The following is an 18,098-nucleotide window of genomic DNA, read 5'->3' on the forward strand; positions in this document are numbered from 1 at the left end:
TTTCTTAGAAAACAGGTAAACTTCATCCCAAACTCTAGAACACAAAAATGCAAAAACTCAAGAGCAACAGCTAATCTGAAAACAAAACACCACTCAAATGAAAAAAAGATGGAAATTATACATTTATTGCTATATATGTACTATCAGGTTTCAGACATATTAGACTCCAACAGTATCATCACAAAGGCATATTCAAACAGGAAAAAAGTGATATCTACACATGGTAAGCCAGCTTCCAGAACGTTTTGGAGCACCGGCCATAAAGACAGTAATATTTATTTTCTTTTAGAAAACCCTTCTAGTAACACCCTCCAAGTAAAATATCTTCCTGCAGATATGATATAAAACTATGTTAGCATTACTTTAGATTTATAGACTAGATTGTACATATGATTTAAATGGTTAGTATTAAACGGTTAGGATTACGTTCTAAAGTTTTAGTGAGCATGTAAAATCTACATAATTCATCTTCACTCCATATAAAGCAGGAACAATTAATTATCAGTGAAATTAAGATTTTCCTTTCTAAATCCAATTTATTCTGCAATATGAAAACAGTTTAGACTGAGAGGCAGTGGCATTAATATTTTAATTTTAGCATCACATAATTTTAAAACAGAATGTAGATCAAAGTAACTGTAAAAAGGTACTATAAAGGAGTCTCAGCCAGAAGTTGGAGAGCAAGGATAAAGACTGATTTTTAAAAAAATAGGCCATATGAGTCTATAAATAAAATAGAAACCAAGTAATTTTATAGGTTTGAAGAGACAACAAATGAACATTTTTAGCATGCTCTGTTTGGTGACATTTATAAACAAACACTGATAATGGAGTATAAATTGAAAAGCTGTTTACTGTACCATGGTTCCAGTCTAGCAAGGCACTTTGATTCTTCTTTGTAATGTAAATATCTATAAATTTCATAGATGAAGTTCTAAGATTTTATAAGCCCCATACATTATTATTACAGTTGTTCTTCTTACGTGGGGTGTTTAAAATTAGTCCCTCCAGCTAAACTAGGTTCATCAGAACTCTACTTTTATTTTGCTTTCTTTTGAGTTAGAAAAACATGGGTGATCTATTAAAAATTGCATCTTTCATTAGGAAAATAAATAAATAAATAAATACCAGCTACTCAAGAATCTAGAATTTTACAGAACACTTAAGCAGCTTAATCTGAAATTTGCCTCAGTTTAACAGTATGCAAATTCCTGTTGTTACCATGTCTCTGTTCATCCTGGATTTTTAAAGCAGTCTGAACAATTCCAACATTTTCAGTGTCATCCAATACTATCTGAATGTAATAAAGACATTTTATTATTTCACTTTTCAGTAAAACCTAGCTTTGATTAATTGCCAGACAGTACCCTAGAGGTACTTCCAGCATTAGTATTACAGAACATCTGATTTAACAGTAATGGTAATTAATCTGATGAGACAGTGAACTCTTGAAAGTAGCAGTCCATTTTCTAGCACATATTTAAAGATCAGAGTACTGTTTGTGTATTGTTCTTTTCTAATAAAGATATTTTTCTGGCTGTAGTTTACTGAAGTCACTACTGTCACATGTCAAGCCGCTCTTACTATTACAAGCAGTCAGTAAGAGAACTACAGATGTCAAAAGGATTTGGTTGTATGCACACATCATTAAAAACCTGGAGATGATACTGCTGAAATGTCTACATCTTTAGCTATAGGACAACACTGGGTAAAAGCAAAAATAGTCCTAACCAGTGATGGAAAAAATAAACTGTCACACTAGGTATGAGTGTTCACGTCTTATGCCAGGATTCCAAAGGGAATAACGTTTACTAATGGTACTGCCCGTCAGCCAGTAACTCCCAAAAGTATCAGGGAGAGAGTCTGTCTCAAAGAAAATAAATTCCTGCAACTTTTGTTAAATGATGCTCCCTTAGAGGCCAGAAAGGCTGCAGTATGAGCTTGGTAATAACCTTTTCTATTTGGCCAAGCAGCACATGCACTAAACCAGTATGCAACTAGATACAACAGGTCTGAACCTCTTTAACCAAGACATAAAGAGAAGCAATGCAGGAAGGAGGCTGGAAGTCCACTGAAAACTTGTAGAAAAACAGTGATGCTGCTGATATGGGAATGAAGTACAGGACAAAAACTCGTAGGAATTGCTACATGCTGTGAACTGTACAGCTAGCTAGCTGCTCAGATTAATTTACACAGAGTAATTCCCATCTGCAAACAGAAAAAACTATTTTAGATCCTGGATGAAACAGCATTCTAGACAGGAACAAAGAAATCATTTTTGACACTGCAGCATTTTTGTTAAATCATAGGTAGAAAATATTCTGGAACACTATTACAGAACAATAAATGACACTATTTTCAAAGGCTGAGTCAGTTTTGATGTACTATGGTCTACATTTTATTTTTAATGTATTAGTAGTACTAACAGAACTTGTAGTTTAAAATGCTAACTCACTTTGGCAAAATATCCCAATATGGAAATGTTTAAAGAGTAAAAGAATTCTCACTTTAAAATAAGTTGCAATTCCTCAAACTAAAGAGCCTTACAAGTGTTAATCTACAAAATTTAACAGGAATTCTGACAGTACCTTCTCACTGGTAAAGAGTTCCAACTGCGATGCCAGTTCCTTTATTCGTCTCTCTTTTTCTGCCAGCTGAACCTATATGAAAAGAAGTTTAAGCTTCCTTATTAGTGAATAGAAACTGCATGTTATATTATGAAAATCGAGTTCATCTTTCAGATGGAAATCATTTTGTCTACTACAATTACATGCAACCTCTAGTACTACTAGATCAAAACTAACTAATCTCCTTAAGTTTATCTACTGGATAAGAACAGAATGTTAGCAGCTTTTTCTTGCCAGATTTCAGCAAAAAGTTGTGGAATCAGAATCAACTGGCTGGGAAGAAAACCTTGTTTTTTTCTCCACCACTTGCACCCTCCCAAATGACAGTAAGTTTTCAATTGCAGTCCAAATGACTTCAATTTTGGAACAGATTACTTATTACTCTAGCTATTGAGAAGTTTAAAAAAACCCCAAACTTATTTACATTCAATTATGCATGGCAACCAATCACTGCTAGTTAATAAAACTTAATAAACTGGAAAGAGTCATGCATTTTATAAAATTGAAATTAGAACTTTGAAAAGTGTCAAAAAAAGGTCAGCCTACAAAGGGCTGATGTAAGCTGTAGAGTAACTCAGCATTTTATAAAGAAAAAGTGCTGTCATTTCTAGTGGAAGCGGATTCCTGCTACAACTGATGTGGCAGCAGTTCAATTTAATCCTTGTTCATCACAATGGGCAAAAATGTGCAACAGTATTCTCCTCTGTCATCTACACTACCACCATCAGACTATGAAAAAGCATAAAGCTGGTCTTACGGAAATTTGCTGCTCTTAACCTTGTTGTTGACATAAAAAAAACCCAGCACTTCAACACATTTAAAAAAAAAAACACTTTAATATATGTATTGCTATCACATAAACTCAAAGATCATGGCACCTTGTAAGCTAAAGCTGCCCATTATGCTTGACTTTCTGCTGTTTGTGTTGCATCACTCTAAGACTACAGTTGAAATTCTCCAGATTAAGTAATTCTCTCATGACGATTTCAAAAACAGTTATCTGGTATCTCTCTAGTTAGTTCAGATAAAATGCATTAGACATCACCACACTGGTAATGCAGCATGCAATATAAAGATTTTAGACAAATAAACCAATCAATAGTCCTGTTAGAACTCTAGTAAGCAACAGGAAATTGGAACTTTCTAGCCCTTTTCTTCCTGTAATACAACATTAACATCATTTAGAGGTTTGCCTAAATCCACAATATTAAAAGACTGACAGCCATTTGGTAACATACTTAGGCAGGTCTGTCTTACTTTAAAAGAGCCATTACAAGACTCTGTTCTTTCTACAAGTGCAAAACAGAATTTCTATTTACAGCAAAAATACATTCAGTGTTTTTTCCCCCACTGAACTTCTTCACTACTTGAGAAACTAGAAATGAGCAACTATGTTAAGAACATGGTACCATTCATAAAAAAAAACCAAACAAACAAAAACTTACTTTATACTGATCTTCCATTGCTGCCAGCTGTAATTTTATACCCTCACTGATTTTCACTTGTTCTTTCCACTTCAGCTCCAGTTTAGCTAGCTCATCAGCGTAAACACTGCATTTCATCTTCTCGTCCTAGAGTAGTTTATACCATGATATGAAATATTTACAATTTTGAGAGATTTCCACTCCCACCCCAACAATGACACTAATTCCATGCTGTTACAAGACCATTTATGAATGGCTTCCCCAAGTAATCAAGCCTGACTCAAGACTTTGAAAGCAACAGGACCAGTGAAGACTGCATAAATGATGTTCAATACATACTTTTTCTTGCCTGAGTGTTCAAGAAGCTGGTATTGTCTTTAGCTTCACCATTTCAAGTTTCTTTCTATCCTAATACTACACTGTAATCATGATTATCCTTTCAGAAGTCTCACTTCAATACAAAACCTTTCCCCATACAACTTTTGCAACTTAAATATCTTTCATCCAGAAGGTCAAAGGCAAAGCTTTCCCCAAGTACAATTACAGAAGAAATAGCCAGCAGAAGTTAATACAGGCTCTCCATAAATAGGGTAATGAGCAGAATTATAGACAGTTGTTACATCCTGGAGAGCACATTAAAATAGAATAATCTCATTGTGATAAATAAGAGAAACAAGATGAACAGAGACAGGACAACACCTAGAAAGCTTTTCTTAATTCTACAACCAGCATCACTGTTGCAGTACTTCATCATACATACATACATCTAAACTGGTTAAAGGAAAATCAAGTCAGGACAGGTATTAATGTTTGAAGGGCTACAGCACTACTGGTGCCAAATTTGGTCCAGAGAACCACATAAATGCCTTTATGTATGACTGAGCCAAAGCTAGTAGGTAGCACCTACTCACACATCAAAGCCCCAGGCAGTCAGATCTGGAGGTGTTATTATACTTGAACACTATTATACTTGCTCCAGACATCAGCTGGCTTATAGCAATGTGCTGTGTTTAATTTATAAAAGCAATTACACTTAAATATAATTTAATATATATTTATATACATATATAAATATATATAAATACATAAATATATTTAATACACTTAAATATAATGAAAACCTTAGACATAGGAATATTTTTGTTCACTTGTTTTTCTCCATCTGGGTTTTCCTGAAGAGTCCTTATCTGGATTTTCTAACACAACATGTAAGCAAGAGCTGACTCAATCCGAATGTGTTTCCTTATAGAATCATGGAATAGTCAGGGTTGGACAGAACCTTAAGATCATATAGTTCCAAGCCCCCTGCCACGGGCAGGGACACCTCACACTAAACCATGCCACCTGAGGCTCTGTCCAACCTGGCCTTAAACACTGGTAAGATTTCTACCATAATCGCAGTGCAGCACAGAAGCAAAGCAACTCAGCTGGGTAGGCTTTAAGACTTAGCACCTATAGCTACTTTCTGTTCAGCTTTCCGAAGCAGCCATTCACTTACTGCCAACATCTGCTTGCATTTCTTATACTTCTCTGTTTTCTCAGCAATTTCTTTATTCATTTCACGTACTTGCTCCTTTACGACGAATTCCGAAACTATGTCAGATGAAATAGGGCTAACTGTGAACATTGAAGAAAAAACAAGGACATTGATTTTTTTTGCTCCATAAATAAAGTCTGTATAAGAGAAATGACAGGCCAAATTTGACAGTGCATCAAGAGCAGTGCTCCATGTTACCCAAGCAAATAGTTAATCAGAGGCAATCAGTATCATGTGGCTAGTAATGAGAAAGATCAGCAGTGATATCAGCACATCCATGTTCAGTTCTCTCATACACTGAAAATGGAACATAAATACATGCATACATACCACAAAGACCAACATTAAATACAGACACCTCTCCCCTTAGCTCCCAAGAAAGTAAACACCAGAACACATATGCTATAATGCTAAGTATTTAATTCTTCCATAAAAACATATAGTGCCTCAGCAATCTACTTTATAGAATGGATCGAGTTGAAAGGGACCTTAAAGCTCATCCAGTTCCAATCCCCTGTCATGGGCAGGGACACCTTCCACTAGAGCAGGTTGCTCAAAACCCTGTTCAGCTCAAATCCCCTTGAACACTGCCAGGGATAGGGTAACCACAACTTTTCTGGACAACTTTTGCCAGTGCCTCACCATGCTCACGGTGAAGAATTTCTTCCTTAGAAGAATTATTAAATATATGATTATATATTTACGTTTTAGAAGATTAGTTTTCCAAGAACTTCATAGTTCATAAAAATCATAGCCTAGTTAACCATTTTCCAAGAAACCACTACTGCCTTTAAGTCATGAGAATACTCTACAGACTTGACCTTGCCATCACATAATCAGAACTGTTCAGTAAATGTGAGTTTACAGTAGAATGGTACAGTGGATAATCATTACAGCATGACTGCAAGATTTGGGAAGTTTTTGGGGGTGTTTTTTGGGCTGGGGTTTTGTTCGGATTTTTTTACATGAATTATTAGCTTGGCAAAACCATCTGCGTTAACTATCAAGCAGAAATTCAGTCCTACACATATTAACAAATATCAACTGTTTTGAAAATATAAATGGAGTAATTTATGAATGTTACCGCTTAAAGACAAAATTTTTAGATGAATTTTCATATTTCTAATCATTGCTTTAATTAAAAAAAGAACAAGTCCACCTACTTCTTACAATAAACACTATTAGGTATTACTCTCCATAGACAACAATTTCAGGCTGAGACAAACAGACAAGATTTAAGCTGTTGATACCTGGAGTTGCAGAAAACCTTTTGTCTGTAACGACCGCAGTAGCTGTCTCAATGTTAGATGCATTTGTCAGTTTCTGTTGATGCTCTGCAATTTTCTTTGTGAAAAGAAATTTTGGTTTGGTATTTAATTAAGTAAAAGCCAAAGCACAAAGTAACATATATCTTGCACTATAATCTCCAAAATTGGACTAGATGGAATTGCTCATTAAAACAGGAGGTAATAACAAATATGCAAATGCATTTAATTCTATTAAAACTGAAACTGCCTCAGACTACAAAGTAAGATTATAAAAATCAAAGGGTTGTTTTTTATAGAAACAGTCATTTCTAAGCAAATTATTACAAAAATCTCATTTTCTAGAGAAACGGTTACACTTAAATCCATCAACTTAAATACAGTATTACATTAGAAAATGGAGCCTGTATTACTAATAAGTGCTGGACTTCTGGTATCCAAGTAGTGAAACCTGGTACTTGCTATCAGATGTACAACACAGCCAAAGATGTGGAAGATTTTTTAGGAAAAGCTACACGTGTTCTGATATCACACTTCATTCACCATTGACCTTCCGGATGAGAAGACAGCTCTTTAATCTGTAGTAGATCAAAGCTAGGTAACTACCCCATTTGTTTTGTGGAAAGCAGAAATAATTATTGTTTCTCTTAAGAATTCATATTTGCGTATCTTGCCACTGCTCTTACAATTTTTCCCCATTTAAGCTGCTCTTCAACTCAGCAATTTTCACAGAATTCTGAAGAACTCTCTCTCAAATCTGCTTGAATATTCACTGCCAGGTTCTGTTACCAGGTGGCAGAAGACTCACACAATCATTGCAAAAGCCTCATTCATGGAACAAAGCTTAGACAAGTGATACAAATACAAAACACATACAGAATACAACTATACACTGCGTTGTGGAACCTCTCCCAGCTTCACTTTGAAATCCCCCTCCAGGTTCTCCATTTTCCCCACTTCTGGGTTTGTGTTTGTTTTGTGGGTTTGGGGGAGTTTTGTTGTGGGGGTTTTTGTTTCGGTTTTTTTGGTTGTGTTTTTTTGGGAGGTTTTTGTGGTAATGATGGCACTGAACAGAAATAGTAATTACGGATTTTTTTTCCTGCTTCAGTTTCAAAAGTCTTCTTTGAACAATGTTATGCTTCTAGGTTCAGCCAAACTCTGTTAGCTTTCTACATACACCAGTTACTATAAATCCTATGCTGGGTTTCAACAACTACCTAAAAAGAATCATAGAAATAATGTAGCATTATAGAAGAAAATGGTAAACTAAAGAGTCACTGCTTACCACATGCTTTAATTTTTCAAAAAGCACTGGGTTTTGCAGAAGCAAATCAATTAGTTGCTGAATAGTTAAAAAAAGGGCAGTTTCTCCCATTCTACTTACTGCCTGTTCTGTAAATTTGTTTACTTGTTTTTGAAGTTTTTGACATTCCTTGAATTTTTCCTTGTAATGATCAGCAGCCATTTGCAGACGAAGCTTCAGATCTTCAACTTCTCTGCGCAGTTCCTGCTCCACTGTGTTTGAAGTTTCCTTAAAAAAAAAAAACAACTGTTCTCCCTTTTTGTTCGAATACCGCTATTTCCCAAAGAGCCTTTTTTCAATTAAAGAAAGCATAATACTCTACGTATGTACAGAATAAGTTTCTATTTTCTTTGTGGGAAGGAAAGGAATAGAGTAGCAGAGCAGAGAGAAAACCAGCTGTGCTGAACTTCATTCCAGTCAGGATACACTGAGGGAGTAAACAGGCATTGGTATAATACCAGAGGCAGGTGAAGAAGATTCTTATTCTGTGGACTGACTAACGTATATCAGAAGTCTGAACACCTTCCAGAAGAGATGTTCTATCTATCTAACAGACAGCTACAGCAAACATGGACAGACCACAACTATACTCTCACTATCTTTCTACTAGAAGAGATTCAGTTGAGCTGTAACACGGATACATGAGCTATGCAAACTATATTTACCAACTGGTAAAACGGATCATTCAGATTACCTGCTATTTTTTTCAGGATGCAATTCAAAAACATTGCATATCACTGAAATTATTGAAAAAAAAAAACAAACAAACAAAAACCATGCAATTCTTGGATATTTTAAGTATAACAGCTCTTTTGAGGGTTGTATTAATCACTTTGTATTTACTGCACTATTTTAATTACCATTCAGCACAATGTATTTTTAAAAACTGCTACATCATTAGAGTAATCCTAGTAGCAAACTAATCCAATGCAGTTGCAGTCACAGTAGATCCAGTGCAAAGCTCACTTAAGTCAGAATGATGAAACTTGTATTAGCTCACTAGACTTTTATACAAGAGAAAGAAATTCAAGACAGTTGCCATTACATTAATATTTTTATACTCACAAATACTAAAGCAAATTAACTTTGACTATGAATAATGCAAGCACTCAAAAGAATCAAGACAGAATTCATCAATGAGGGAACATCAGTACAAGAAAAATTCTACCCATCAATTATCTGAATGTATTTTTAATGCTATTGTAGCTCACATAAAAGAATTCAGACAGGGACAAGATTAAAAATAATATACAGAAATACTGTATTATTATGTGAAAATACTGGGGGGTGGAAAGGAGTTGCTGTAAGTAGTAGCCAAAACCTCCTTTATTAACAACCTTCCAAATCAGCTAACACCTGCTTGATTTAAGCTAGTATCTTGCGTGCCAAAAGAGAACTTCAGTAAAGCTAGTTCTGACAGATTTCGTAAACACAGATAAACTTCAGTACTAAATACTGACAATTTACCTGATCATTTTTCAAAGCTGTGATTTTTTTAAGTTCAGCTAAAGCATCAGCAAGCTGCTTTTTGCATTTTTCATTTTCCAGGCGTGCACTGTGAAGATCTGCCATCGTCTTATCTCGCACGTTTACTGCATCACTCAGCTCTTTTGACATTAGGACAGCTTCTTGTTTGCTAGCCTGAATTTGATCTTCGGCTTTCCGAAGCTGTTCTTTTAAAATACTTGCATCCTCCTAGGAAAGAGAAGATAGGAAATAGAATACATAATTTTTTAATTCAAAGCTTAAAGGTTGGCATAGGGATTAGAAACATTTGAAAGAAAAAGGAGATTTTCCTGGTGGCTTTAGCAAAACGACTAAATCAAGAGGTTAGATCCAAGCTCTACTTTCCCCATTTGCCTTCTTTGATAACAATCATGTGAAAACATATTTCACTATGACATAAAAGTGCATTTAAGTATTATTTTATCTACACTGGATTTTCCCTGTACTTTCAGCTTTAGTTTTAAACAAATATGCAAAAAGTCTGTTTTCCAGAATATCTTTGTTCTTATCACCACAGAAGTCTTAACAAGAACAAATGGCCATCCAGCTTCAAAACCCAAGTTCATCCCACAGTAAGATACTGCACGTAACAGAGTAAGAGGTCTTACAATGCCTACAACTGGTTGACGTAAAACAGTAAAGCAGCTTTGGGATGTTTCCCTCATATCTCCATTTCCCAAGATCTTGCACAACAAGCTTTTCAGAAGGAACTGAGAATAAAAAATGAAGAGCAAGCTGCAGCATGTGGTGCTGAGACTGTCAGCACTGCTGCAATTCCACAGGACAGCCCAAGGGTCAACTGACCAACCTGCACTACTGGCTTCTCATTCCTCTGAAAAGCCCAGGATCAATAATAATTATAAAAATTGTAAAAATTATTATTAATAACATAAGCAATACATCATGTATTAATAATATGCCATTTATAATATATCATACAAGATAATACACATGCAACAGCATATATATTACAGTATATATAATAATTTGTATTATTATATAATAGGTAATATAAATTATCATATTATTATTGTTATTATATATTTAAAGCTACTGTAAGTTACTTGCAGCCTGTAGGCTTCCTGAAGGTATAATATTCTCATTTTCTTGAGTCTAGACATAAATTCAGGCATCTCTAGTTCATTATTTGGTAATTTCTGAATAATCACTTAGCCTAACAAGTCCAGAAGAATACTAATACTCATTTCGTAAACAAAGATGGATGGACTCCAAAATGGCATACAGTCTTGTTCCTTAGCTATTTTTACAGCACTTCTCCAACGTGCATCCTTCCCGTGTGCTGCAGTTCTTCACAAACTGCTCCAGTGTGGGTCCCTTCTATGGGGTGCAGTCCTTCAGGAATAAAGTGCTCCAGCATGGGTCCCCAACAGGGTCGCAAGTTTTACAAGGAGCCTGCTCCAGCATGGGCTCCTCTCTCCATAGGGCCACATGTCCTGCCAGGAACCTGCTCCAGCGCAGGCTTCCCACAGGGGCACAGACTCCTTCAGGCATCCAGCATTGTTTCCTCCATGGACTGGGACAATCTCCCTCACCCCATAGTCTGCACAGAAATCTCTGCTCCAGTGCCTGAAGCACCTCCTTCTCTCCTTCACTGACCTTGGATTCTGTCACAGATTCTCACTCCTCTGCAGCTGCTCTTGCCCACTTTTTGGTTTGTCTTTTGGGGGTTGTGCTTCTTTTTATTTTTCTCCCCTTAAATACATTATCCCAGAGGCACCAATACCATCACTTACGGGCTCAGTCTTGCCCAGTAGGGGTTTCATCTCAGAGCTGTTAGAACTGGCTCTATTGGACATAAGGGAAGCTTCTAGCAGCCTCTCACAAGGACACCCCTATAGTCCCCCAGCTACCAAAACCTTACCACACAAACCCAATACAGCTATTCATAGGATCACATTAAAACTAGGCTGAAGTAAACTCACCAGGACCATGAACAGCACAGATACCAGCTCTTCAGTAATTTCACTCTCCTACTATACCACATTGCTAACCACAATGCTACCACACCACATAGCAAAAGTCACTGCTTCCTTAGAGGTCCTAGGGGAACTATGGATTCTCATAAATTTAGTCCATTTATATGCTACCTTGTACTTCCTCAGGTTTTGCATCACTGTATCTTGACAGCATGTTCACCTAACAAGTCCTTCAGCCCATCTCCTCTTATCTCCTACATCACTCTCTCCAGTCTCAACATAGCACCACGATTAACTTTTCTCCTCAACCTCCTTCCTTTCTCATGAAGTTAAAAAAGCAACTTAGAGGAGTGTACTACTTTTACTGATGCACTTTTACTGAATTCACAAACTATTTTTTCACACATAGTTCATCTCACAGTTCATCATGTGAGAGACCTCAACAAGCTCAGAATGTGAATAAAACAGAATTCACTCCTTTTCTCATTTTCTGCATCTACTGAGAATACTATAATCCTCTTGCCTTTCATTCTGTACCACTGGTGGTATCTTCAACTTCTTTCTTTCTCTTGTGAAACACATACAACCTTAGATACATTTATTTTAAATGCTTACCTTGTTGGGTGAGGAGAGCAAAAAAGCTTTCTTCATGTTTTCTCTTTCAGCTATGACTAGCTGTAATTTGTCAACCTCCTCTTTATAATACGATATCATGCTTTCTTTGTTTGCATCCAAATTCTTAAACGTCTGGATTTCTTTTACTAGTTTGGTGTTTTCTATTTCTGTATTCTTCAAGTGTATCTGTAATGATGCTAAAAAATGTCAAACTCTTCTTCCATGTTATGAAACCTGCTGTTCACCTGACCATTTAAGTGTTCGCTAAATTCTAACTCATCTCCAAGACAGATTACAACAGCTAAATATAAAAGTAAACACTTGCTATCACTGCCCTCCAGAATAAAGTCTCTGCCTGGAATTCTTTCAGCAAGATCACCTACAACAGCTCCACACTATACTTACAAGTTAAGGCCCTGATTTCTGTCCACAACAAATTAAACTATTCCAAATTCACTCCTCTCTTCATCAATGTTGTACAACTAAGGACAAACAAAAAAGAAATGACCTCAAGAAAATTAAAGAGAAATTAAGCTTCTGGTAGTATGTACTTGTAATCATCTAAGCAAACAGGTCTGCATCAGCAACACTGATTTCCAAAGACAACAAACTGCTTTAACAATTCTAGAACTGTTGAGGACATTTTAAAATGTCAAAGTTTATCACATTATGCCTAATAAAGAATAACCGTTGCACTCAGGTGTTCTCTACCCAAAGACTAGAAGATTTTTGTTGCTCATTTAAAAAAGGGATTCCATTCTTATTAAAGGTATTTTGAGATTTAATGACTTCTGGTACGTATGTGCCACATACTGACATTTTCCTGTGAACAGAAATAACCTTTTAAATACACTTGATTTGTTTCATACAAGCTAAATGTTTCATTATTTTAGCTTTTTTTTTTGCCTTTTGGGGAAAGACACACTGTATTTTATTTTAATATGGGTATCTCTCAATACCAGCAAAAGAATGCAACCATGCTAGTAAAAATATAGATCCTCCTAAAGTTTCTCAGGGTTATGCACAAGACTTAAGAACAGGGATCTAGGAAACAGTCTGGAAAGATAACTTCAACGAGTAAAATGCAATTTACTTGTGAAAAACTGTGTTAAGAAAAGTAGTTACTGAGTGATCTACTGTATAACTACAGAACATCCTCACTAGTCTCTATTATTTTTTGTTACTATGCCCACTTTTTAACAAATTAGTGATTCATTCTGCTTCTTAGAGACCTTTTTATATCATGAGATTAATTCAGATGTTATTTTCCTCATTCACTTTTATATGAGAACATCTATAACTGCCTTAAAAATATGTTCACAGAAGCTATCCATTTCCTTTCTTCCTTAAGAAATTCAATTTATTAGACTTCCCCATAAAACATTATTACCTTTATTTCAAACCACTTTATTTCAGTTTTTACAGGTACAAGGAATGAAGTTACCTTATAAAGTTCTTTTTCATCCTTTTCTGTCTTTAACACGCATTCAAGTTGCTCCTTCTCAAGCATCACTTTCTTCAGTTTGTGCTTCAGACTAAGACATTGACAAATTAACAGTACAGAACTATTAATATAGAAATTCAATGCATACAATAAAAACTGTTAAAAAAAACAAAAACAAAACAAACCTATGGAAAAAACAGCAAAATGAGGAAGGTAAGGAACAAAATTACTAAATACCTGTCTAACTCAGTTTCTTTTGCAATGGCTTTTTGAGTAATAGTCATGATATCTTCCTCAAGCTGGAGAACTTTTGAAGCAGCCTCATCATGCTTCTTCTTCATACCATCAATTTCAGTTTTAAGAGCTTCTGATGATTGAATATTATTCTTTAAAAAAAAATTGCAAATAGATGTCATTTAAGAGTGCATATCTTCAAAACTACAACATGCTACTTGAATTAGTGCTAAAATATGGTTCTTACATTTCTTCCTTAAAACGTACAAGCCCACTTCAAGTATATATAAATAAATAGATAGAATATATAAAAATATAGTAAACTTGCTGTGCACAGTTATTATATTAATGAGTCAATAAATGAATGCTTGTTTTGGGACAAGCATTCAGTTACACAGAGACTACCAAAGACTTCAGAGCATAGGACAAGCAAAGCTATATTTCATACCTTTTGTCCATCTCCTTTCTGCAAACTAACCATCAACTGCCTAGCTTAGAAAACAAAAAACTTCTATTTCTCTGTTTACTCTCTTTTACTTGAAAAGAAGAAGAGCTTGCATTTGACCAGACAGTTACACCACTTGAACAAGGCACAAATGCTGGCAAAAGGAGGGGAAAAAAAAAAAAAAAAGGAAGAACTTCAGGTTTAGAGCTAGTTACTACCCTACATTCTCATAGCTGAAACACGTGGAAAGTATCACAACTCCCATGGAAGCTCATGAAACAACTGAAGGTTTTATTTCTTGGATATTGGAAGCTGAGACAGAGAACGATGACAATATCTAAACCAGACTCCTTTGTCAGAAAACTGACAGATGCAAAATGGGAAACCACTGTTGAGTATCACATTATCTAATTACAGGAATGTTCAAGATGTTTTAAGGCAATGGACAGCTAAATATCATCTCCACCACAGCAAATAGCCATTTAAAGTCACCTCATCTTAAATAACTCAGAAAAACATTATTTTCAATACAGTACTATTTTCTTGAGCAAATGAATTCATAACACTAAAGTAGAACAGACATATTGAGATAATTTTCTACTATTTCTGATATCAAAATGGAATAAAGCTCAGCTTAGAATCAACCATGACAGTGGTATGACCAAACTGTAAACAAGGTCAAGACAAACCAACCAACATGCCTGACTACAACATGACTTACACTATTTGTACAGATCCTAAGGTACAAGTTGCCTTTCTGCTCTACATTTGGAAGATTAAAGCACCAGTTCATCTATTCATTGTTAAACAAAACTTAATGTCCTGAAATAACAAGACTGTACTGTTCCACCAAGAGAAACACATCAGCCAGAGTTTACAAAGAACCCCTACTGGCCAGATGCCAACCTAACTAACAATGTTTTAAGTACAATAAAATATAATGAGGACTGTTTTTACTCATTAATTGTCAAAATACACTGTTCACAAGTGTAATTAAGCCCCACTTTTACAAGCAACTAAACAGAAGTTTGGGCATTCTGATTTTTTGGGGGAGGTAGGGGGTGTTGAATTGTGAGGGGGGGCAAATATAACTGATGACTCAATCACTTCTTAAACACTACACCAGCACATAAAGTAGATTTATTTTTGTTATATATGCTATTAAAAAAAGGACTAATACATTAGATCTAAACTCTGAATTTATTATATGCCTTAATATAATAAAGAATTTCAAGTGATCACAAATGTATCATCTTTTTTGAAAACAGCATTGGAGATGACAACACAGTTTTCATACAGTCTTTACTTTTGAACAAAAAAAAAATACACATACTTGGTGTAATGAAGCCAGGATATTTTAATTAAAGTTAGTATTGCAAGTAAAACTTGCCATGCAACCAGCAGCAACAACACACATTATAACTGCTTGTCCTTCCCTAGTGCAGTGGAGACTAATGACTTGCCCCTGTTTTGAAAGCCTAGTATAGTAAAAAGTCTATTTCAATGCCTATCTGTGTTTTCTCTAAACACCACTTTGGTATAACTGTAACTGTTGTAACCCAAGTGCCTTCAAAAGAATTTAATCTGATACATTACATATACAAACTGTACAAACAGTTCAAACAGGCTGCCAAATGTAACATATATTAAAAGGAATTAATAGTTTGAAAAAAATTCACTCCACAAACAGCATTACAATTGATGCTGCTTTGCTAGTTATTCTAAGGGGACATGGTATTAAAATGTAAAAGTTCCATACTTAACAGATTCTCACCTAATAAACTTGTTTAGATACAACCAAAGCCTACAGTTTTGAAAGGAAAAAAAAGCATTCATTTTTAGAGACGACTTGTTATTTTACAGAATTTTTAGCAATTCAACTTAGATACTGCAATTCTAGTTCCATATGCTCTGGTTACAGTGGTTTCAGTGCCTGTAAAATTTAAAATGAGTGCTCTTAGGCTATTTTACAGGTAAAAGTTGACTGTTTTAGAAGGAGTCTAAAAGGGAAAAATATAATAAACAGAGCAAGTATGCGTACCACCTCTACTACAAAAAAGATAATTACTTTCTGTAATTATTATTTATTTTTCTGATACATCTCTAAATATTACAGCTTTTTCTCCACTTTCTTAACTGAAAGTAAAACACAGCAAGAGTATGAATCATTTTACTGAACTGGTTTTAAAACACTCAACAATTTAAAGGTTATTTTTACTCTGGATAGTATTTTTAATCTAGTTACAAATACAGTTCTCCCCATCTGTCCTCCGTGGAGTTGCAGAAAGCCTTATGGTTGGAAGGGGATGCAAACTGCACTACAAGAGTCAGAATAAGTAGTCAGAAATTATTTAGGTCAGTTTCACTGCTGCAAAACGAAGCTAGCAAACGAGAAATTCCTATAATTAATAGGCGACTAACTAGTGAAATGAAAAAGAAAATCTGATGTAATTGTCCAGTGCATTTACATTCCCCATAATCATAATTCCACTCTCAAATTGTTTATGTACCCTCAGATAAAGAATGAGAAGACAGATGGGGGCACCAAAATCTTTAGTGCTATTCTAAAATGGTGGCAGATTCAATATTTATTATTTTTAAAATAACTTTACTGTAATTCCATAAAACACTGTCATCCCCCTGCAAAGGATTGCTATTACACATAACATGATTTGGTTATTAGTACATTATGAACAGCTGCTGAAAGAACAGTTTTTACATTAAAAAATTCTAAATTACAGATCAGTTGCTTTAGGCTTGTGTAACTAATCAGAAATATACCAACTGAAACCTCTTATTGCTATTATAAGCTCTATCTAAAGGATATGTGAAGATCATGCCTGCCTTCTTCCTTGATGCATGTTTAAAATCTATTTATTAAACTTCTACTGCAAACTTACTACTAATTTCCATTTGAGAACAGAACAACCATAAAGTTCCTAGGTTACCATTTTTATAACACTTGAACTATGGCAAAAATCTTTGTGCTCAACCAATAAAGAATAATACACTTTCCCTACTTATTTCTTACTTGTAACAGATTTTTGCAATACCAGTAAAATATTTCATGATACAGTCCAGTTAAAGGCAGCAAAGCAGCATAGACATCCCTTCCTGTGAATCAATGTATATTTTCTCAAGCATACTTAAGGCAGAAAGAGATCCAACAGACAGAATAAAATACTTGAAAAATACAACCCAAGACTACTTCTAGTTGTGACATCTTGCAGGATATCAGTTGGCACCATGAGGGTTTTATGCTTCATCTTCCCTTTTCAAAACATGTAAAACTCCCTACCTACATTTTAAAAGCCATTCCACACCTAAAGCATCCACCTTTGATTAATGGCAAATAATTACAATCTTCAGTTTACTTTTTACAGAATGCATACATAGTAATGAAGAAGAATGAAAGGTTCAGAAGAAGCTCTGCAACATTGATGTCAGAGAGGTAATTCACCGAATAAAAGGCTATTTATTAAATTAAAAAATAAAAAAGCAGCAGTTGGACTGATTTATCTGGATATAATTTACTGTCAGAGAAACCATTATGCTTCATATTCTGCAGAGAATTTAGGGGGTCTAGGTAGATTATCTGCAGGAGCCTTTTGTTTATCCTATTGACATCATAGCAGCTCCAACAGAATCGTGTAAAACACCTGGCTGACATCATACTCTCCTCAAAGGTCCTTTAAACAGAGATGATGAACACAACATAGTACCACTGCAGACACTGCAAAAATCTGAGTGTGCTCATGACA

General features: G+C 35.1%; 1 protein-coding gene across 4 annotated transcripts in view; it reads right to left on the bottom strand.

Moving 5' to 3' along the window:
* Nucleotides 1-18,098, bottom strand: part of TAX1BP1 (Tax1 binding protein 1) — a 53,548-nt gene that overhangs the window by 10,601 nt on the left and 24,849 nt on the right. For 2 of the 4 annotated variants that reach the window (XM_005144435.4, XM_031044980.2), the window contains exons 6-14: nt 13,896-14,044; nt 13,659-13,749; nt 12,215-12,400; nt 9,624-9,851; nt 8,238-8,384; nt 6,839-6,932; nt 5,550-5,668; nt 4,073-4,198; nt 2,589-2,660 (exon numbers count right to left, since the gene is read on the bottom strand). In XM_005144435.4, coding sequence (XP_005144492.2) covers nt 2,589-2,660; nt 4,073-4,198; nt 5,550-5,668; nt 6,839-6,932; nt 8,238-8,384; nt 9,624-9,851; nt 12,215-12,400; nt 13,659-13,749; nt 13,896-14,044 — 1,212 coding nt within the window. The remainder of the gene's footprint in view (nt 1-2,588; nt 2,661-4,072; nt 4,199-5,549; nt 5,669-6,838; nt 6,933-8,237; nt 8,385-9,623; nt 9,852-12,214; nt 12,401-13,658; nt 13,750-13,895; nt 14,045-18,098) is intronic. The other 2 variants (XM_031044981.2, XM_031044982.2) reach the window with 2 other exon arrangements.

The sequence above is a fragment of the Melopsittacus undulatus genome, chromosome 1 (assembly GCF_012275295.1).
Source record: "Melopsittacus undulatus isolate bMelUnd1 chromosome 1, bMelUnd1.mat.Z, whole genome shotgun sequence".
Classification (NCBI taxonomy): Eukaryota; Metazoa; Chordata; class Aves; order Psittaciformes; family Psittaculidae; genus Melopsittacus; species Melopsittacus undulatus.